Source organism: Musca autumnalis, unplaced genomic scaffold, assembly GCF_047663935.1.
Source record: "Musca autumnalis isolate F117 unplaced genomic scaffold, ASM4766393v1 scaffold_1, whole genome shotgun sequence".
Taxonomy (NCBI): Eukaryota; Metazoa; Arthropoda; class Insecta; order Diptera; family Muscidae; genus Musca; species Musca autumnalis.
The window spans coordinates 64,865,378-64,890,179 of NW_027411644.1; the positions used below are offsets into that span (position 1 = coordinate 64,865,378).

General features: G+C 33.5%; 1 protein-coding gene across 1 annotated transcript in view; it reads left to right on the forward strand.

The window, feature by feature from the left end:
- The first annotated feature begins 6,001 nt into the window (after positions 1 to 6,001).
- The window catches only part of ymp (yellow-emperor), a 75,342-nt gene continuing 56,541 nt past the window's right edge, over positions 6,002 to 24,802 (forward strand). Inside the window, exons 1-3 of the mRNA XM_073979461.1 lie at positions 6,002 to 6,118; positions 6,337 to 6,483; positions 9,660 to 9,733. Of these exons, the coding sequence (XP_073835562.1) occupies positions 6,390 to 6,483; positions 9,660 to 9,733 (168 nt within the window). The 5' untranslated portion in view covers positions 6,002 to 6,118; positions 6,337 to 6,389. The remainder of the gene's footprint in view (positions 6,119 to 6,336; positions 6,484 to 9,659; positions 9,734 to 24,802) is intronic.

Below are 24,802 nucleotides of genomic sequence, written 5' to 3' on the forward strand. Positions count from 1 at the left end.
CATATTCTTTTGTTTTCAGCACATTTGAATTATCATCTCACTTCTTTTTCGCAAAAAAGTAAAAAATTTGTTAACCCGACTGTCTTTGAAAAAATGATGGACAGCTGGGAGACAAACGACAAATATATGTATGTGTTAGTAAATCAGAGTTGTATTTGAAGACAAACTGTCTGGTGTAAACGCCTAGTAAATGTTTGACTTGCCGTACAAAATTTGTGAAATAACAACTAAAAAGAATATTGAAGGGAAACCTGTAAAGATAGCATATATCGATGAAAAATTTGAAGATTTCGTGCAAACTGATAACAAGATTAATCCTCTGAAAACGAATATGAAGAAACCAATCAGCATGAAAACTCGTGCAAAAGTCCATATTATAGTACATACATAGGATTACCCCCTGTTTTTGTAACAAATTTTATTGTTCTCACACGAATTGTCAAATTTTGTAGATCGATTTAATCGCATTAGGGCAAATGTGTAACGCTGATTTTTGAATGAGGAATTCTTAACTATATGTAGAACGTGTCTACGAAGAATTAGGTCTGTATGTCATCTAGGGGCTGAGCTGTGGATGCCCAAATTATTACGAATATAGACGAACGAACAAAAAATAGTTACAAAAACAGGGGGTTAATATCAATAAAAGGGAAGTGAATAATTAATTATAATAATTGTTCCACAAACATCCCAGGCGGGACAGGGGAAACTTCTCTCATATCTATTGAGCCACCGTTAAAAAGTGTTTGATGTTGACTGGCCGGGGAATTGAACCCACGACCTTCAGCGTGTGCGCATACAGCGGGTGTGCATACCATTGCACCACGGAGAATAATTGCTTTGTTATATATGGATCAGAAAACTCTTTGGCGTACCTTTTTAAAAATCCTAGGACTCCATAGGCTTTATTTACCATAGGGCTAGTAAAATGAACGCTCAGTCAAATATAAAAATTTTTAAAGAATAAAAAGAATGAATGAATACATATCGTTCATTTACACTTCTACTTTTATACGACTTCCACTTTATCCCAGTCAGCATTTTTTGAAAATTTTAATCAAATTCGAGTCTTTTTTGATCCGACTGCACGATTAAAAAGCTAGAATATGAGCTCATTTTCTGATCATAAATGACTCCTTTGTCGGTAGGAAAACATAACCTCAGGCGACTCTTCTAAACAAATCACAAATGAGTCTTTTTCGAGTCGTATTTCAATCATTTATTGGTGTTTTGTTGATTAATTTCGGACCCTTTTTCGAGTCTTTTTAGAGTCATGTTTATAATCATTTATAAGTCTTCAAGGTCTACGTACATAAGCTGCCTTGCCTGGTTGCCTTGCTTGCTTCTGATAAAAGAATAAAAAAGAAAAGGGCAACCCAGTTCGAAATTTGCTCGGCCTTCTTTATTCTTTTATTTTTATTATGTCAAAAATGAAGCAGGAAAGCAAGGCAACCAGGCGAGGCAGCTTATGTACGCAGGCCTTTAGGGAGTCATTTATGAGTCTTTTTGTTAGACGAAATAAATTAAAAAAAATTTTCTTTTTATTCTTCTTTGTTTCTTTCCTTCGTTTTATAGTCTTTTCTGCTTTGTTATGTCTTTTACCCAGCAAAAAGTTTGCATCCACGGAAGCAGTTAAATCACTGGTGCAAGTGTTACGAAGTGCTTCTTTTTCTATGAATTCCTCAGTGAATTTTACAAGGGAGCGCGCAGAAAGGAAGCACTCCATTTTGCTTCCGCAGCACTCAGTTCGGAAGCACTCCATTTTGCTTCCGCAGCACGCAGCTAGGAAGCACTCCATTTTTACAATTTTTACCACTTTTACGAGTTTTGCGTTCCCGTACACAAAATTTGTATGAAAATCGTTTACGACTTTTACCACTTTGTAAAGTACGGGAACAGGCCATTAATAAGACATTTTAATTTTATTCTTATAGGCCGTTTATATATAACAAGGTTAACCCAGTGGGTCTGGGTTTCAAATGTCATTTCCATTGTATATACTTCAAACAAATCCTCATAAAGAAGGTTAACCCTGCAAAAAACTATAATATAAACGCCGTATTACTTTAATTTTATTTGTTGAATGAAAATTGAATTTTTTATCGTTTATACATAAAAGTGCTTGTTGGATGTAATCCAAATGTGAGGAAAAGGATTGCCTTTTTCATTAGTCCACTGGAAGCGCATCCATTCATGTAATGAAATCCTCACTCCAACTTGCACCACTTCCATTTTTTTTGCTGGGTAATTATCCTTTATGTTGCTTGGTGGTTAGTATACTGCTTCTTCATTTCACTTGGCAAAACCTGAACATGTGTTGTGTTTGTCTGTACCTTCAATATTATACGTTACATTTATATCAAAATTTTGTAGAAAGTGTATATGAGAATTTTATTTTTTTATTTATAAATAATTACAACCAAATAAAAATAAAACAAAACAATGAGTTTTTAATCACCTAACTGTTCAAAATATGATCAGAGTATACATAATTATAATCACTTTTCAAACACCTGTATGACCCTTTTTTGATTAAGCATTTTTCAATCTTCCAGATGATCAAAATGTGACAATAAATAACAAAAAATTGTCAGATTTTAAACACCTCAATGATTTATTTGTGATTGCTACACATTTGTTGTTGTATTTTAAATTGAACTCTTTTTAATCATTACAGGGAGTCACTTTCGAGTCCCTTTCTGATCACACAAGCGACTTAATCAATTTTTGATCACCAAAAGGACTCTAAAAAGACTCCTCAATGTGATTTTTGAAAAAACAGTCTTCTAAATGCTATCTGGGATCTTGTGTCAAATTTTCATGTTGAAATCTTTAAAACTAAAAGAGTTAGGGTTCATTTACTAGAAGTTCGGCACAAATCAACAAAAAAGTTTCTTTAAATTTATGATCTTGCACAGAAATTTTGCACAGATATCTGACTAGCTCTTTACGTAGACTATCTCATAGTCTAAGTAATTATTTTATTTTTTGTGTGTCATGTTTTTAAATTAATTACTTTTTCTTTTTTTTCTTGAATAAAAACTATGTTTTGTACTACAAAAATAAATAAATTGCTTATTGCCTGCTTATAAACGGGGAATTTTATATGTGCACCAATTGTTCTTATAAGCGGCATTTGTATATATGCACTCATTGTGCTTATAAGCGGGATTTCGATATAAGAATTCCCCGCTTATATGCACTGTTTTGCTTGCATTTTTGGCAGTGCTTATATCCGGGAAATACTGTATTTAATTTTCGTTTTTATTCGTTTGTAAAAATGCACGGCGACAGTTAATTTGTTGTCGCCGGAAAATGAACTTTATGGCGACAGAATTTGAAGTCGTCGGGCGACTTTTGCCATACGTAATGGAAAAATTTCAACTGGCAACGCGACACGACTCGCGTCGCAATACGGAATCGAACCATAATAAAGTGTTCAACGGACGGAACGGTACGGGTATGAAAGTATATATGGGCTGAAAGAAGACATCAAGAAGGCATAATTCAGTGAAAACGAAACTCTGTTCCATGCTGTTCCCTAAAAGTTCTACTGCACTACGAGTAAATTTGGAATTTCACTAAAATTTAAAACCTGAGGAAAAATAAAATGACTCATTTCGTGTAAACGCTACGGTAATTCATTAAAACGATTCTCAAAAGGCAAAAATCTTACCTACCTAACAAAAAAAATGAATACAGTATCTGTTAAGGTTTTCGAGAAATAGCTATTTCTTCAGAAATTTCCGAAAATTACGTACTTTGCAAAATTGGGGAAAATTTTTGGTCTTTAGGAGCACGCCACGCCCACACCTTCCAAAATTTTGACCTAATATTTTGTTTCAATGTATTTACTATCGAATTCCATATATAAATTGACAATCGGTGACAACAAAAAATTGGGGTTTTGGCCAGGAAAATCGATTCCTGAACCACTGTGCGCCGTTCAGACTTGGAGGGGCCTTCTATCTATAGAATACCTCTTGGAAAGGTCGTCTATCTATGAAGGACCTCTTTGAGGGGTCTTCTATCCGTAGAAGACCACTTAGAGGGGTGTTCTTTCTACATATGATTTCTTGGAGGTGTATTCTTTCTACAGAAGACCTCTTGGAAAGGTTTTTATCTACGGGAGACCTCTGGTAGGGTTTTCTTTCTATAAAGAGGCGTATTGTCTGTATAGGAAGCCTGTTGGAGGGGTCTTCTAGATATAAAAGATCACTTGGGGAGGTCTTCTATCTGTGGTCCATTATCTGTAAAAGGCCTCTTGAAAGGGGTTTCTATCTATAGAAAACCCTTTGATGTGCCTCCAATCTATAGAAGACATCTTGGAATGGATTTATCTCTATATAATACCTCTTAAAGGGGTCTCCTATCTATAGAATACATCTTGCAGGAGACTTCTGCTATCCATAGAAGAGCTCCTGGAGAGGTCTCATATCTATAGAAGACCCCGTGAAGTGGTCTTTCATCGATCTATATATAGAAGACATCTTGGAAGGGATTTATCCCTATATAATACCACTTAAAGGGGTCTTCTATCTATAGAATACCTCTTGCAGGGATATTCTTTCAGAAGACCTTGTAGAGATTTTTTATCTATGGTAGACCTCCTCAGAAGATCTACAGAATACATCTTGGAACAGTATGGCTGAATTCGGAAACGTCAGTTGCTTTGAATTCGTGCATGAAACAAGGGGTTCTTAGGTCGAGTTCCATACTAGAGTAATATTATGCATGGTATAAGTAAAGAGGTAGATTTAAATGAAAAAAATTTATAGAACCCTTGTTTTTTTTGAATTCCTAAAACTTCAAAATAAAAGCAACAGGTGGGTTTGTTTACAATGCATTTTTTGAGCATTTTATAAAAAACGCGAAAAATGAATGAAGAGTTAAGTTTTCTCCACATAGTCGAGTTGTGAATATGATAAACTGATTGTTTCAATGCAAATCTCAGCAATTTCTTCCATACAAATGGTCTAAAAACAATTTTAAAAATAATTGAATTCGATTGTTTTTAAAATTGTTTGACATATTATTCAAACACCACACACACATACACAGTTTGTTTATATTGTTTTGAAGTTTTAGGCATACTCGAATGAAAAAAATTTAAATTGACATAAAGCTTTGGCTAACCTTTCTTATTAAACCATGATATTATGAAATTGCAGTAATGGGTAAATCGATCTAAAACCCCTAGTTTAATGCACGAGTACAAAGCAAATGATGTTTCGGAAGTCAGTCTATTCTTCTACTACAGAAGACCTCTTGGAGTGGTCTCTTATCTATGTAAAGCCCTCTTGGAGGTTATTTCTATTTTCAGTAAAAATTTCAAAATTATCCTCGAACGGGTGCAAGTTGATCTTCGATTTTTGAACCTTTCTCGTTCTCATCAGTAATTTTAGTTGGTCACCTTATGATTTTTTTCAACGTTTGGGCCACTAGTTCCGAATGCATGGACTTGGCACTATGTAATGTAAGTTTGGAAGAAATTTTACGATATTCAAAGTTGCGACCAAATCAGGAACTCAATTCGAGAGTCAGCATGGACTTGCCCACAAAGAAAAGTATGTCGTTGTAATCTGGGCCACCAGGACTACAATCAGTGAATATTTCTAAACAATCCTCGAACAGATCTTAAACTGTACTAAAGCAAACATTTTTGAAACTATGTGGGGGAGGTACCCGAAGAGTTGGACCGAAATAATCAATATTCGAACTTGATATAATTTTGGCAGAAATATTGTACAAATACAAAGTTTGGACCAAACAGACAGATGACATGGCATGGCTAAATCGACTCTAAATTATATGTAACGGATTTGTTTTGAACATTTTTGGGGTATAGCGTATCTCTTTAGTTACATACCAGAAGTGGCAAGAGAATATTGAATACAGCCGATCCTTCCTTTATGGCACAGAGCCGTCGTATGCCACTTCATCAAAAGTGGAGTACAACTTTTTATTTTCGGAATGTTGAATCAGGTCTACTTGGAAATTTATTTCGAATAATTTGACATAATTTTTAATTATATATTTTTTTTAATTTATCAAATATAGACGAAATTTTCTGTGTGCTTTTTCTTTTGAGATAAAAAGAATATTATAAAATTTCACGGTAAGTATTTTAGATCGGAGAGTTGGTGGTTTTCAACTCTTAATTTTAAAATAAAATTATTAAAATTGAGAATGAGAGTTATGTTGGACATGAGTCCCAAACATTTTGTAGTTATGTATATCAAGCTATCGGTGGTGATTACCCCGCAGATTTTTCAACAAAAGCCGATGATTATTCAGTTTTCTTTTTTCAGTTTCTTATTATTATTTTCTTTTTAGTGAACAATTACTTCAATATTCTCCAAATCAATAAAAATTGTAAACCGTATAAAATGGCTTTAGCTATGCCCCTAACAAAGTTATCTAATGGACTGGTGAAACCGCGGATGTTTACAAAGGCAATAAGTCGGAATAGATCGAATTTGAGTATGTAATTGAAGTAAATAATTCCAAATATATCAAAATCAGCTATTCAGCCTGACTGAATAGACGTTTTCATACGAAATCTGTTATTCAGTCTGGCTGAATAGACGTTTCCATAGGAAATCTGCTATTCAGCCTAGCTGAATATATGTTTCCATAGGAAACCTGCTATTCAGCCTGGCTGAATATATGTTTCCCTAGGAAACCTGCTATTCAGCCTGGCTGAATAGATGTTTCCACAGGAAATCAGCTATTCAGCCTGGCTGAATAGATGTTTCCATAGGAAATCTGCTATTCAGCCTAGCTGAATATATGTTTCCATAGGAAACCTGCTATTCAGCCTGGCTGAATATATGTTTCCCTAGGAAACCTGCTATTCAGCCTGGCTGAATAGATGTTTCCATAGGAAATCTGCTATTCAGCCTGGCTGAATAGATGTTTCCTTAGGAAATCTGCTATTCAGCCTGGCTGAATAGATGTTTCCATAGGAAATCTGCTATTCAGCCTAGCTGAATAGATATTTCCATAGGAAATCTGCTATTCAGCCTGGCTGAATAGATGTTTCCATAGGAAATCTGCTATTCAGCCTAGCTGAATATATGTTTCCATAGGAAACCTGCTATTCAGCCTGGCTGAATAGATGTTTCCATAGGAAACCTGCTATTCAGCCTGGCTGAATATATGTTTCCATAGGAAACCTGCTATTCAGCCTGGCTGAATATATGTTTCCATAGGAAATCTGCTATTCAGCCTGGCTGAACATATGTTTCCAAAGGAAACCTGCTATTAAGCCTGGCTGAATAGATGTTTCCACAGGAAATCAGCTATTCAGCCTGGCTGAATAGATGTTTCCACAGGAAATCAGCTATTCAGCCTGGCTGAATAGATGTTTCCACAGGAAATCAGCTATTCAGCCTGGCTGAATAGATGTTTCCACAGGAAATCAGCTATTCAGCCTGGCTGAATAGATGTTTCCACAGGAAATCAGCTATTCAGCCTGGCTGAATAGATGTTTCCATAGGAAATCAGCTATTCAGCCTGGCTGAATAGATGTTTCCACAGGAAATCAGCTATTCAGCCTGGCTGAATAGATGTTTCCATAGGAAATCTGCTATTCAGCCTAGCTGAATATATGTTTCCATAGGAAACCTGCTATTCAGCCTGGCTGAATATATGTTTCCCTAGGAAACCTGCTATTCAGCCTGGCTGAATAGATGTTTCCATAGGAAATCTGCTATTCAGCCTGGCTGAATAGATGTTTCCATAGGAAACCTGCTATTCAGCCTGGCTGAATAGATGTTTCCACAGGAAATCAGCTATTCAGCCTGGCTGAATAGATGTTTCCATAGGAAATCTGCTATTCAGCCTAGCTGAATATATGTTTCCATAGGAAACCTGCTATTCAGCCTGGCTGAATATATGTTTCCCTAGGAAACCTGCTATTCAGCCTGGCTGAATATATGTTTCCCTAGGAAACCTGCTATTCAGCCTGGCTGAATAGATGTTTCCATAGGAAATCTGCTATTCAGCCTAGCTGAATAGATATTTCCATAGGAAATCTGCTATTCAGCCTGGCTGAATAGATGTTTCCATAGGAAATCTGCTATTCAGCCTAGCTGAATATATGTTTTCATAGGAAACCTGCTATTCAGCCTGGCTGAATAGATGTTTCCATAGGAAACCTGCTATTCAGCCTGGCTGAATATATGTTTCCATAGGAAACCTGCTATTCAGCCTGGCTGAATATATGTTTCCATAGGAAATCTGCTATTCAGCCTGGCTGAACATATGTTTCCAAAGGAAACCTGCTATTCAGCCTGGCTGAATAGATGTTTCCACAGGAAATCAGCTATTCAGCCTGGCTGAATAGATGTTTCCATAGGAAATCTGCTATTCAGCCTAGCTGAATAGATGTTTCCATAGGAAACCTGCTATTCAGCCTGGCTGAATATATGTTTCCCTAGGAAACCTGCTATTCAGCCTGGCTGAATAGATGTTTCCATAGGAAATCTGCTATTCAGCCTGGCTGAATAGATGTTTCCATAGGAAACCTGCTATTCAGCCTGGCTGAATAGATGTCTATATGTTTCCATAGGAAACCTGCTATTCAGCCTGGCTGAATATATGTTTCCCTAGGAAACCTGCTATTCAGCCTGGCTGAATAGATGTTTCCATAGGAAATCTGCTATTCAGCCTGGCTGAATAGATGTTTCCATAGGAAATCTGCTATTCAGCCTAGCTGAATAGATATTTCCATAGGAAATCTGCTATTCAGCCTGGCTGAATAGATGTTTCCATAGGAAATCTGCTATTCAGCCTAGCTGAATATATGTTTCCATAGGAAACCTGCTATTCAGCCTGGCTGAATAGATGTTTCCATAGGAAACCTGCTATTCAGCCTGGCTGAATAGATGTTTCCATAGGAAACCTGCTATTCAGCCTGGCTGAATAGATGTTTCCATAGGAAACCTGCTATTCAGCCTGGCTGAATAGATGTTTCCATAGGAAACCTGCTATTCAGCCTGGCTGAATAGATGTTTCCATAGGAAACCTGCTATTCAGCCTGGCTGAATATATGTTTCCATAGGAAACCTGCTATTCAGCCTGGCTGAATATATGTTTCCATAGGAAATCTGCTATTCAGCCTGGCTGAATAGATGTTTCCACAGGAAATCAGCTATTCAGCCTGGCTGAATAGATGTTTCCACAGGAAATCAGCTATTCAGCCTGGCTGAATAGATGTTGCCATAGGAAATCAGCTATTCAGCCTGGCTGAATAGATGTTTCCATAGGAAATCTGCTATTCAGCCTGGCTGAATAGATGTTTCCATAGGAAATCTGCTATTCAGCCTGGCTGAATAGATGTTTCCATAGGAAATCTGCTATTCAGCCTGGCTGAATAGATGTTTCCATAGGAAATCTGCTATTCAGCCTGGCTGAATAGATGTTTCCATAGGAAATCTGCTATTCAGCCTGGCTGAATAGATGTTTCCATAGGAAATCTGCTATTCAGCCTGGCTGAATAGATGTTTCCATAGGAAATCTGCTATTCAGCCTGGCTGAATAGATGTTTCCATAGGAAATCTGCTATTCAGCCTGGCTGAATAGATGTTTCCATGAGATATTTGCTTTTCAGCCGTGGCTGATATACTCGTATTGATAAATCTTCCTTATTCTAGCTCCAATGGCAGGTTGGTTAGAAAAACCCCGAAGTTTATTATTTCATCCAAAAAATATTTTGAAACATGCCGAGGTAAGTGATTAAGATTCTTATTAACTAAATAAAGTACATACTTACCACATAAAGTTTACACTAAACTACTATATATGTAAATTAAAATAAAATAAGAGGTATTTTCAAAACCATTACATGAAATGAAAAGTTTTAGGTAAAATAAAAGAAACCACAAAATTTCAAAATTGGAATATCAAATTACAAAATTACTCATACTACTTATGACAGATTTCCTCTACGATATTGATTGTTTTAAAATTAAAAAGAAACAAAATTGTGCTTTACTTTATATACTTAAGAGAAGCGAGTTAGGGGCCAGCATTAACGTACAACCTAGGAAAATAATGAAAAATTAATAGAAAAATCAATAGAAAAAATACTTTTTTCTCAAGATACTGATATCGGTCGTTGAAGCTAAAGGCTAAAACAAAAACTACAACAAATAAATAATTACTTTATTGCATTTTTTATTTCAATAATAATATTAATATTATTTGATATTATTGTTTACTCATTTAATACTTTGTTTTATGTTGTTGTAATACAAGTACGTAATGTTTTTGTGATATTTTCATTATTATTCGATGATTTCTAAACTAGGATATTTGCTATTCAACTTGGCTGAATAGGTATTTCCATATAAAATCTGCTATTCAGCATGGCTGTATAGAGGTTTCCACATGAAATCTATTATTCAGCATGGCTGTATAGCGGTTTGCACAGGAAATCTGCCTAGCTGAATAGTGATTTCTATAGTAATTTTGCTACTCAGCCTGCCTGAAAAGTGATTTCTATAAGCAATTTGCTATTCAGGCTGGCTGAATAGTGATTTCTATAGGAAATTTTTAATTCAGCCTGGCTGAATAGTGATTTCTATAGGAAATTTCTAATTCAGCCTGGCTGAATAGTGATTTCTATAGGAAATCTCTAATTCAGCCTGGCTGAATAGTGATTTCTATAGGAAATCTCTAATTCAGCCTGGCTGAATAGTGATTTCTATAGGAAATCTCTAATTCAGCCTGGCTGAATAGTGATTTCTATAGGAAATCTCTAATTCAGCCTGGCTGAATAGTGATTTCTATAGGAAATCTCTAATTCAGCCTGGCTGAATAGTGATTTCTATAGGAAATCTCTAATTCAGCCTGGCTGAATAGTGATTTCTATAGGAAATCTCTAATTCAGCCTGGCTGAATAGTGATTTCTGTTGGAAATCTCTAATTCAGCCTGGCTGAATAGTGATTTCTATGGGAAATCTCTAATTCAGCCTGGCTGAATAATGATTTCTATAGGAAATCTCTAATTCAGCCTGGCTGAATAGTGATTTCTATAGGAAATCTCTAATTCAGCCTGAATAGTGATTTCTATAGGAAATTTGATATTCAGCTTGGCTGAATAGTGATTTCTATATGAAATTTGCTATTCAGCCTGGCTGAATAATGATTTCTATAGGAAATCGCTAATTCAGCCTGGCTGAATAGTGATTTCTATAGGAAATCTCTAATTCAGCCTGGCTGAATAGTGATTTCTATAGGAAATCTCTAATTCAGCCTGGCTGAATAGTGATTTCTATAGGAAATCTCTAATTCAGCCTGGCTGAATAGTGATTTCTATAGGAAATCTCTAATTCAGCCTGGCTGAATAGTGATTTCTGTAGGAAATCTCTTATTCAGCCTGGCTGAATAGTGATTTCTGTAGGAAATCTCTTATTCAGCCTGGCTGAATAGTAATTTCTATAGGAAATCTCTAATTTAGCCTGGCTGAATAGAGATTTATATAGGAAATCTCTAATTCAGCCTGACTGAATAGTAATTTCTATATGAAATTCGCTATTCAGCCTGGCTGAATAGGGCTTCAATTGTAGAATTGTGTCTTTCTAATGATTTTAATGGAAAACTAAAAATATTATTAAGCCTTTACAGAAAAAACTATGAAATTATTTTGTACTTAAGAAGAAAAAAAGAAAAGCAAATTATTTTAAACTTTTTGTTAGTGTTCTTCTACTATGACAACTTTTACAACTACGTTTACAACATTTTAGTTTTATTATTTAGATTTATGTTCGAAATTTGTTTACTTCTTGATACTACTAACAGAGCAACACAAAACTACAGTACATAGATATATTTTGCAAAATTCTGTTTTTTTGATAATAGGTTTTCACAATATAAATTTGTTGTTGTTTTTAAATTTGAGATAATACTGAATATTGTTTCAAAATGTCCAAATAACTAACATCATAATTGGATAAATATGTATGTAATTAATAGGCAACATTATAAGGTATAACAAGCAAAACGTTGTTGTTGTTTTCTTATTGATTTTGTATAGTTAATGAATTTGTTTCTTTATATTACGCCTACGTATATATGTGTGGGTATGTATGTATTGTGTCGAATATCTTCTTATTCATTAATAGACCACAAAGTTTTTATTCGATAATATTCTTTAAGATTTTTGTTTTTGTATGTATATGTTATAGTGAATATGTATTTGTGTTCATATCCTTATTTTTATTAATTTGTATATCCAAAAATTCTTAATTTATATTTAATTATTTATATTGCTTTATATTTCATTGTGTATAGTTTTTCTTCAAATAGACAACTACCATATATGTATGTATGTATTCTGTCATTATAAATTGCATGTTTTGTTTTTGTAGTAGTAATAGTTTTAGTTATAAATTGTTTGTTATTTAACAATGTTTTCCGGTCAGGGGAATATTGTCATTTTTTCCTCATATTTCAAGTTCGAATATGTGTATGTATTTGTTTGCGTATGTAAGTTGCAGTAAGAGGGTGTTCTCTTAAATGAATGTTGTGTTTTTTCTCATTTGTTTATTTTTTATTTAAAAGGCATTTAAAATTGGTGATATCGTTACGAATTGAATCACTAATTTTCTATTTTGTCGTTATCGTATTATTTTTCCCGTTATATAAAGTATTGTTTAGAAATGTTAACGATAGGTTTAGATTCACGTTTTATTTAAGGATGGGGGGGGGGACATTTTTCTCTAGTGTTAAGATATATTGTAAGTTATATACAAAAACAAATTAAGAAGAAAAACTTTTAAAATACCTCAAAAAACATTAATATTTCAGACTAGACCTTATTCAGCCAGGCTGAATAGGAGATTTCCTAAAGAAATCCTTATTCAACCAGGCTGAATAGCAGATTTCCTAAAGAAATCCTTATTCAGCCAGGCTGAATAGCAGATTTCCTAAAGAAATCCTTATTCAGCCAGGCTGAATAGCAGATTTGCTAAAGAAATCCTTATTCAGCCAGGCTGAATAGCAGATTTCCTAAAGAAATGCTAATTCAGCCAGGCTAAATAGGAGTTTTCCCTAAAACGCCTTATTCAGCCAAGCTGAATAGCAGATCCTTATTCAGCCAAGCTGAATAGCAGACTTCCTAGAGAAATCCTTATTCAGCCAGGCTGAATAGCAGATTTCCTCAAGAAATCCTTATGCAGCCAGGCTGAATAGCAGATTTCCTAAAGAAATCCTTATGCAGGCAGGCTGAATAGCAGATTTCCATAGGAAATCCTTATTCAGCCAGGGTAAATAGTAGAATTCCTAAAAAATCCTTATTCAGCCAGGCTGAATAGCAGATTTCCAAAAGCAATCCTTATTCTGCTAGGCTGAATAGCAGATTTCCAACGGAAATCACAATTCAGCCAGGCTGAATAGCAGATTTCCAACGGAAATCACAATTCAGCCAGGCTGAATAGCAGATTTCCAACGGAAATCACAATTTAGCTAGATTTCCAACGGAAATCACAATTCAGCCAGGCTGAATAGCAGATCCCCTATGGAAATTACAATTCAGCCCGGATGAATATGGAATGAAATCACCATTCAGCCACGCTGAATACCAGATATCCTATGAAAACCACTATTCTGACACGCCGAATAGCAGACTTCCTAAAGAAATCCTTATTCAGCCAGGCTGAATAGCAGATTTCCTATGGAAATCACAATTCAGCCAGACTGAATAGAAGATTTCTTATATGTATCACAATTCAGCCAGGCTGAATAGCTGAATTCCTATGGAATTCACAATTCAGCCAGGCTGAATAGCAAATTTACTATGGAAACCATTATTCAGCCAGGCTGAATAACAGATTTCCTTTGGATATTCACAGGATTTCGTACTCTTAGGTCATGTTTATATTATAGCCTTTTGCAGGGTTATAGCTCATTTAGACTAGCCATAAATCCTCAACCGGATTTAATAAATCCAGTACAAATCTCATTGCATTTAGATATACCTTTGGAGGATTTAAATGACAGTCAGCTGATTTTTGTTCATAGCACAATTATCAAGGTAGATGCGTCAGTCCGTGTGATCGAATTTTGAAAACGTTAATGTGGATTTCTTTGACGTATATACAAAGGAGTTGACATTTACAACCCAGTGGGTTTGTTAAATCCGGTTATATATAAACGTACTATAATACCCCGGTTACACTTAACCGGATTAACCCAGTGGGTTTGGGTTTCAAATGTCAATTCCATATCGCAAACGTCAAATAAATCCTCATGAAGTGGGTTAACCCGGTAAAAACCTCTAATGTACCCGTACTATAAGTCTGATTTACGTCGACACGCATGTGTTTTGGGAATTTACGTAATGTATGGACAGATAGTCATGAAATTTACATTACAGCTTTTTCCGGGTTAACTCCTTTGTGATGATTTATTTGACAGAATTTCCTAAATTCAGTTCAATGATAATGTCCTATTAAATAGTTTATTTTTTCTTCGAAATTACATTATTTAAAACTGAGAGAAATATAAGCCACTAGAAATCGGGAATTGCTTTGGTACTACTTATTAGGAAAAAAAGCTTAAAAAAGCGATAATATTCGAACATTTACAAAAAGGTAAAAGAAAAAAATCTAAACCAAAAATTCTACAATAATTTTTTTACTATCTATTTAGAGTTGTAGAAAATTATATATTTAAAATTATATAAGAAGATATTACAAGTTACACAATTACAAAAATCTTTTAAAATATACATTACATATCAACTAAAATACAACTTTTTTTCGATTTAAATTTTAAAAGATTTACATTTTGTTTTACATCAGCGACCAAGGTGCACAACTAAACTACAGCATTTTAGGTATATATTTTTGTTACGTTTACACAAACAATTTTTTTTACTAAACTTTTAAATTAATGACATTTTTTAACTTACTATATTTTTCTGTTTATTCCACATCTATCTGTTTTTAACAACAATTAAAAAATTTACCATGTTTTTTTATAACGAAAGAAAAAATTCTTCTTCTTTGTTGCTTTATTTACTTTGTAAAATTCTTTTGGTTTAGAACAAAATAATTGTTGGGTTTTTTATTTATAAATATATTTCACTTAATATTTTCAAATTCGAATTGTTTTTTTTTCAGATTTTTAATAAAGTTTCTCTCTCAAAAATTTGTTATAATAATTTTCAGAGAATTTCCTCTTTTTTTCAAAGAGAAATTGAGTTTTCATAGGAAAAAAGCAAAACAATTGAGTATATATTTTTTCTAAATTGATAAATACTTTTTTGTATATATGGTTTATATAAAAGGGTGTATATATATTCTGCTGTATATATAGAGGTTCGTTATATTTTCTTATAAACAATTTTTAAAATCACTTATTTTATTGGAAAATCTCAATAATTTCTTATAAGACAATAATTATTACAAAATGTCATAAAGTATGTTCTTTGTGATTTTAGTTTTATGCTATGTTTACATTTACGAAATCCACTCGATTTCATCTGTCAAATCCATAGGTTAAACGTCAAATGAAATCCAATGGATTTCAGATGAGATTTCATTTGACGTTTGAGCTATGGAATTGACAGATGAAATCGAGTGGATTTCGTAAATGTAAACTTAGCATTAGTATGAATGTGGTACAAATCTAAGAGTACGTTTATAATAGCGTTTATTATAGTGATAATGACGATTTGGCAACCAAATCAAGAAAGAGCCATTCTCATTATAATAATAACGCCAGTATAAACATAGTCTAAGGTGGAAGACTAATGCTTGGTTTACATTTACGAAAACCACTAGATTTTAACTGTCAATTCCATTGATTAAACGTCAAACGAAGGAATTGACAGTTGAAATCGATTGAATTTCGTAATGAAAACAAGCATAAACATATTAGCTGTGTGAGTTTACTCGAGATTTAATAACATTTGGCATTATTTATTAACCCAAAATATTTTATTTATTGAGAACTTGCAAGTAAACAAACTTTGTTTTAATATGCATTAGTCCCCCCACCCAAATGTCCTTCTGCTACAACTAAAAAGTATGTTTTACTAAATGATCATACAAATTAAATAAAAATCTATTAAACTATTTCTAAAATAACTCTTCAAAATTTAATTTTCAATTAATTTCATTTCCTGAACTCCAACTTCAAACTACAATCGTTGCAAGAGTACTTGTACTAAGTTGGGTTTTCAAGTTCTATTTTTTTCTGTTTTAATGTCTCGTTTTGCCTTCTACATTATATAGTTTCAATGTAGTACATATAAGAGTATATAGTTTATAGAGTATATAGAGTAAAAGTTTTACATTAATTATAGGAAATAATAATTTCATTATTTACTTCTTTTTTTGTTTTTGTTATGGAAGACTAGTTCTAAGTTTATTATTTAAAATTTAATACAAATATCTATGGCTACCAAAAAAGTATTGAAAATATATATTTAACTCACCTGGCGAGATTAAGAAACGAAGAGACCAAAAAAAAAACGAATTGGTACATCATTGGTAGTGCAGTAGTGGGATTCTGTAACTCATTTTTGCTGTTATCGATAATTGTCGGTAAAATTAAAATGCTTATAATTTCGATAATTAACGAAATTTTTCGGTAAGTTAACGATGGATAAAAAGTAGTCGGTAGCCTCTACCGATACAAACAGCGATGCCATTTTTTCTTTATGTTTTTAGTCATAATTTTGCGATTTAATTTTACCGATTTTTGTCGGTAACAGCAAAAATGTGTTACAGAATCCCACTACAGATCTGTAATTCCTTAACGACAGAATTAAAGACGATTGTCGGTAGTTAACGATAATTTTCGGTAAGTGCTATTCTGTATACCAATTTTAACGATTTTTGTCGGTAAAATATATCGTTAATTACCGAAAATTATTGTTAACGATCAAAAAAAGTAGTCGTTAAGTCTTAACGACAGTACATTATTGCAATATTTAGCTGATTTTTTTATGAAAGGCATATTTGAACATACTGTGACTGTCACTGAAAATGATGCAACCTGAAATAAAAAATGTAAACTTTTTCTATAAGATGACAAAAATATTCAGTTTGCAGGACCGTTACACTATACATTTACGAAATCTAATCGATTTCAACTGTCAATTTCATTGCTCAAACGTCAAATGAAATCAACTCGATTTCAGATGAGTTTTCATTTGACGTATACGCAAAGGAAATGACAGTTGAAATCGAGTGGATTTCGTAATTGTAAACATAGTATTATACTAAAAATTGACATTTTTAAATTGAGCATTGAAAATGATGCACCACAATAATCGATTAATAATTTCCAAATTTTTCGCTTTTTATTCCATTTTAGGAATCAGAATGGTGGAATAATTGGTCCCCATCGTTTTCAGTAGTTTTGTCGTTGATTTCGATAGAAAAAATGATGTGCAAAAACTGTTGTTCTATACCCTGATTTTTACCTCTATCAGTAGTGCGATTCTCTAACTCATTTTTTGAGTTAACGACAGTTGTCGGTAAAATTAAAATGCTTATAATTTCGGTAATTACCGATGTTTTTCGGTAAGTTAGCGACGAATAAAAAGTAGTCGTAAAGTTCTACCGATAGCAAGAGTGTTGTCAACTTTTATTTGAACTTTTCTCTCATAATTTTGCGTTTTAATTTTACCGATTTTTGTCGGTAACTCAAAAAATGTGTTAGAGAATCGCACTACTGGTCAACGACGTTAAAGACTAGTATAATAAAGGGCAAGTCTGGCTAATGCAGGACTTTCCATATATCATTAGATTGTTTGTACGTACTCTTAACATAACACTTAATAATTTCTCATAGTAATTTTTTGGAAAATACTCGTAACTTCAAAAACTAGAAATTTGTAGCCAAATTGCCTACAAAGGGACATTAATGTAGCCAAATTGCCTACAAAGGGACATTAATGACCGAAAATCGGGAGTTACGGTTATATGCGAACTATACCAAAACATGAACCTATATTGTCAATTTTTGTGGAGAGGTGTTGTGACCGCTAGAAACCTCAAACGCCAGATAGTTTGGTTCAGTTAAACATTATAGCTAAAATTATCAAAATTCCGAAAATCGAGAGGTATCGTGGGTCTACTACATTTATATTTTTATATCACACACACGTGAGATGTGTGCAATAAAAAGTGATAGCTCATTTAGACTAGCCATAAATCCTCAACTGGATTTAATAAATCCAGTACAAATCTCATTGCATTTAGATCATGGTGGAATAAGAAGGTGTTACATCAAATCATACCAAACGTCAAATTTGGTCACAATAATGTATTATTGTGAATTGCTTGTTTACATTTTGTATGTGTTATTATTCACAATAATGCATTTTGACAACAAGTGTGATAACCAGCTGGTTTTGCCGCTGTACCTATTTATTGTGCCATGATTTAGATCAATGATGCACAAAATAATATGCGTGACTGTAGTATTTGTGCCATGAATCGACGCTAGAGTACTGCTTTGTTCATAGCTGATTTAGATATACCTTTGGAGGATTTTTGTTCATAACGCAATTACCAAGGTAGATGCATCAGCCCATGGTTTAATAAGAAAGGTTAGCCAAAGCTTTATGTCAATTTAAATTTTTTTCATTCGAGTATGCCTAAAACTTCAAAACAATATAAACAAACTGTGTATGTGTGTGTGGTGTTTGAATAATATGTCAAACAATTTTAAAAACAATCGAATTCAATTATTTTTAAAATTGTTTTTAGACCATTTGTATGGAAGAAATTGCTGAGATTTGCATTGAAACAATCAGTTTATCATATTCACAACTCGACTATGTGGAGAAAACTTAACTCTTCATTCATTTTTCGCGTTTTTTATAAAATGCTCAAAAAATGCATTGTAAACAAACCCACCTGTTGCTTTTATTTTGAAGTTTTAGGAATTCAAAAAAAACAAGGGTTCTATAAATTTTTTTCATTTAAATCTACCTCTTTACTTATACCATGCATCAGCCCATTTGATCGAATTTGAAACGTCCAAAAGAAGTTGTTGTAAATTAAATTCGTCTCAAAAAACATACGGAAAATTATAAGTTTATTGTTCAAAATATTGAAAATATTAACACATTATGCTACTAATGCTAACTAATGAATTATTAGCTTTGTTCCTTTACTTTTTTAATGGTAAGAGTGGTAAAAGAGAAAAGTGTCAAAATTGCTCTCTCATGAACATTTTTACCAGAAAAGTAAAGGAACGGAAAAATGGTAGATCTGGCAGCAATGTCAAAAGGAAACATAAAAAATAAATTTTCGTCTTTTATTTCACAGTTTTTATACCCTCAGCCTTTAGGCTAAAGAGGGTATTTACACTTTGATACGGCCAAAAATGTGCCTCATTGAAATAATGGTTTTAGACCCCAAGTATGTTTGTAAGATATCCGTTTCAGACAATTTTGAGTCGATCTAGCAATGTCCGTCCGTCTGTCTGTCTGTCTGGCTGGCTGGTGCGCACGATAACTCTCGAACGGATCAATTGATTCGGTTCAAATTTTGGGTATCGAAATATTTTGTCCAGATTTGATTTAAGTTCGAAGATGGGCCATATCGGTCCACTCCTTCAGGTACCTCCCCCACAAAAGTTCAAAAATGTTCGGAAAAATTGTCCGCACGATAACTCTTGAAGGGAGTAACCGAATTAGTCCATACTTTGCACATCGTGACATTTCTACCAGACATAGATGAGGTTCCAATATGGACCCTATTGGTTCACTCTTTCGGGTACCTCCCACACAAAATTTTGCTTAAGTGCAGTTTAAGGCCTGCTCTCGAATCGCTTTTATTTTTGTTGCAGCCACTTGTATTCACTACCCCCATTACGACGATATTATTTTTCTCGGGAGCAAGTCCATATATCCTCAGAAATCAGCACGAAAACTGCAAACAACCCATATAATACCATGTGTCGTAGTTGGAGTGCACGATAACTTTCAATATTTTGTCCAAACTTAGTTTAAATTCGAAGATAGACCATATCGGTCCACTCCTTCCGGTACCTCCCCCACAAAGGTTCAAAATTTTTCGCCAAGATTGTGGGCATGATAACTCTAGGAGGGAATAACCGAATTAAGCCAAACTTTGCTATTGGTAATATTACTTTCAGGCATAGATCGAGTTCTAATATGGACTATATCGGTCCACTCATTTGAGTGCCTCCCACACAAAATTTGGAAAAAGTATAGTTTAACAACTCCTCTCTGATCTTATTAATTTGTGACGCAGCAGGTTGCACTTGCGGCCCCTGTTACGACGTTGTAATTTTTTTTCGTGGGAAAGTCCATACTTCCTGAGATAATGATACAAAAAGGTCCAGAAAATACTACCGGCACCACCTAAACTGGCTAATGTGTAAAATAACCCTTTAAGAGAGAAATCGATTTAGCTCAAACTTTGTAAATTGAAAAGTATAATTGTAATATATTTAAATTCAGAAAATTAAGTACAACATATTTAATTATATAGTCTGTAAGGAAAATATCCATAGACTAATAAAGAAAAAAATATTTCCTACAGATTTGTATTAGGTCCGAATATATACTACATCGGATCACTCCGATGGGTACACCCTACCCAAAGTTTGGAAAAAATTCAATCGTCTTGGATGATTCTGAATTTTGTTGCAACATATAGTTTTTTGCGGCCCTTTCCATCCTGGAAAATTTTTCCAACAGCTAAAAAACCTACAGAAGTATTGTGTTAACTTTGTTTCTTCGGGTACGTGGCTGAGGGTATATCTCTGTCGGCTCAGCTGACTGATACTTTCTTACTTGTTAATTTAGATTTGTCAGCGTTTGACTTTTTCTACTGTTTTTCGTCCATTTTCTTCTTCATTGTGAAATAATCGTCAAACAAAAGTCGAAAAATCAGTTCTGCCATTTTTTACATGCAGAAATTTTGCTGGTAGCCTGTGGTAGAAGAGAAAGCCATTTCGCTCTCTCTCCTCTCTCACTCTCTTAAAAATTGCTTCCAGTTTTGCCACTTTTCGGGATTAAGGAACGCTTTGCATGTTAAAAATGGTAACAAATGGTAAAAATGGTAACCTCAGGTAAGTAAAGGAACACAGCTATTGTGTCGTTTAGACATCGTAAATATTAGTCTTGTTTGATTAAAATCAACTTAATTAATCAAATTAATTTTTTCGCCTTGTTTACAAATTTTGACATTTTAAATTATTTTTATTTAATTGAATTAATTGAGCTATCATGACCTAAGGAGTTTGTATTGAAAAAGTGATATCTAGTCCACACACATACGCTAGATATCACTTGTTCAATAAGTGATATCTAGTCCACACACATACGCTAGATATCACTTTTTCAATACAAACTCCTTAGGTCATGATAGCTCAATTAATTCAATTAAATAAAAAATCTCACAAATAAATGACCTTCGTCCTAATAAGATAACAATTAAATAAATTAAATTATTTTTTGTTGTAGCAATTCACCGATGCATCTACCTTTTTTCTTGTGCCAGTTTGCGACTTTTTGTATTCTCTAGCAACATGTTGCAAAAAACAGAGTTGTATACGACGATTTATTAAAACAAATCAAAGACATAAAGTAATAAAGACCAGACAAAATGCATGCAACAAAAAAATGTTTACGAAATTATGTATAGAAACATTACCCTTAACATGTTGCAGTTAATTCAAAATCGCAACCAAGGAGGAACATTTCATGTAATGGTATCAGAAACGAAATTTATGAATTCAAGGATCTATTCAAAAATAATTCCATGTCAATTGGATCGGTAAATCGGTTAAATACGTAAAAATGTATAAAAGATAAAAATGTTATTTCACTATATCGTAACATAACATCATGTTAAATTCAAAAGCAATTCACTTAAGAATGATACCAAAAAAATGTCTTATCTTGTTGTATTTATGTCTTTGAACAAATCCACTCAATACGAGGATTTATTATGTGTGTTCGTTTACTCAAAATTTGTACGAATTGTTACTGGATGTTGTTCGTTTAATCCGGTGATGCTCAAAAGCAGAGCTGAGCAAAATCGAGAGAGAGGCAAATTTATGGGAGAATTAATATTTAATTTTTCTTGATGTTTCATTACTTATTTCAACATTTTTTAACAGTTAATGTTGTCTAAAATCGTCCACAATGCAAATTATTAAAAAATATAAATAAAAAATTGCATAAACTTTTAATTGTTTATGGTTCACAAAAAACTAAGAGTACGTTTTCACAATTTGCCTGTGCTAACACACAGGCTTGCTCACCCCTACTCAAAAGATTTTGTGCATTAGTCTCTCTGAGTGAACGATTCCTTTGCTAAACCACGGCAGATGAGGAAAAGGGAGAACATATGTTGTTGTTGTAGCCACGTTAACGTATATGGGTGATCTTGGCTGGTTTAATCTACATCCCAGCAAAAAGTTTGCATCCGCGGATGCAGTTGAATCACTACAAGTGTACAGTACATTTGCCGTTGGAGTACATCCTATGAATTCACTTATGAATTTTACAAGAGAGCGCGCAGCTAGGATGCACTCTATTTTGCTTCCACAGCACACAGCTAGGATGCACTCCATATTCGATCTAAATCCCAGCTTTTTATGTAGTGTTTTGGATTGAATTTAAAGGCACTATTCGGATTGAATTTTTAGTCAGTCTTAAGATGCAATAAAAATTCAAGCCATTGCGAAAATCCCAAAATAAATTAAATGCATTTTTTATTTGTGTAAAACAAGACCACAAAAAACTTTATTATATAAAAACAAATTAAAAAAGTTTCCATTAAATTCAATCACATTTGCGCTTACTTCCTCCGTTCTCGATTTATTTATTTATTCATTTATTGCGATTAAAGCTTTTAAGCCAATAAACATCGCAATGCGCATAACTACTACAAAATCATATTCTGCATAACAAAAAATCTTAAAACTATTATTAAGTAATTAACAATTTTTAAGCAAAAACAAAATATAGTATAGGCTCCCCAGTCATAAATAAATAAATACGTATACAAATTACATCTATTGCTGATGGTTCCAAAAATGATCAAATCAATGCCAGAGCAAACAGAATCTACTCAGCAACATCAGCCGACGCTGCTAAAAAAACATCATTAACATACATATATGTATGTCTGTCGAACCTACTATGGTTCAGTTGTTCTGAGAGCAAAGCTTTCAAACTTGTTACGAAATACTCTTCGGGAAAAAGAAAATTGACGTAGCTCAGTGGGAAGTTCGTTCCACAAACGCGCAGAGCGAACAATAAATGATCTTTCGTAAACGGATGACGAAAAACGCGGGTAACGTAATTGTGTATTCCTAGTAGATCTGAAAAAACACAGTCTTTCTCGTAGAACACCAGGTAGGTCGAAAGCACAGATTTGTAAAGAAATGATATAACACGTTCTTTAACATATATTTTAAAGGGAACTCCAAGAAAGTTACTGGCATGAGCAGAAACATGTTGAGATCTACGCAAATTGTAGACAAATCTAATTATCATATTGATTTAATCCTACTGCATCTGATTTTCTTTCATCATCCTAAAGTTTTTTTTATGTCTCTTTCCCATCACTAGTTCAGGTTTCGACATGGACTCCAACTCCACTCCATTAAAAATGTCCGTCTTGTGAATTACCTCAAAAATTTTCGCAGCTTAAGTTGTTATTTCTTTATTTTATAACAAATTCTTCGAAATGTATACACTATTGCTTATCTCTTGAAGAAATGTGTAGGGATCAACCAACTGTTTTTTTCTGTAGGGATCTCTACAGCAACTGCTTATAAAATGTATTGGACTACATCCGAAGATGTTATGAAATCATAACTCCAATTGCACAACTTTCAAAATTTTTTTGCTGGGATTATAATGCGAAAGACCTTATAGAATTTAGATATGACTTCATTAGCCGGATTTAGCTCATTATCAGGTTTTATTTGCTAAATCCAGCCAAAATCTACCAGATTTCCCATACAAAAATAAATCCTGGTATTGGGTGGATTTGTTTTAAATTTGGCATAAATCCTCGTATACAACTCTGTTTTTTGCAACATGTTGCTAGAAAATACAAAAAGTTACAAGCTGGCACAAGAAACAAGGTAGATGCATCGGTGAATTGCTACACTAAAAATAATTTAAAATGTAAAAATTTGTAAACAAGGCGGAAAAATTAAAATTGTTTTGATGTAGAAAGTTGATTTTAATCAACCAAGACTGATATTTACGATATCTAAACGAAAAAAATAATTCGTTTATTTGCTTTAGATGGGCAAACTGCGATAAAGTAATTCTTTATTTGCTCTTTAGTTAGCATTAGTAGCATAATGTGCTAACATTTTCAGTATTAAACAATAAATTTGTAATTTGACGTATGTTTTTTAAGACCAATTCAATTTACAAAAAATTCTTTTGACGTTTCAAATTCGATCAGATGCATCTACCTTGGTAATTGTGCTATGAACAAAAATCAGCTGACTGCCATTTAAATCCTCCAAAATGTATATCTAAATGCAATGAGATTTGTACTGGATTTATTAAATCCAGTCGAGGATTTACGGCTAGTCTAAATGAGCTATAAATGGCCTTTTATATTGCGAACCAACAAAACAACTGTTTTCCTATTGTTGTACTGACGAGAATAGTGCGCGTTCTATTCGTAAAAAGTAGTTGTGTATTGCCATATCAATTTGATATATTGTAATTTCTTTTTATTTCACACCATGTGTTCAAAATTATGATCTGTAAAAAATGACAGTCGTTATGAAAAATACAGTCCGTGTAGAAGCCGCATTATAA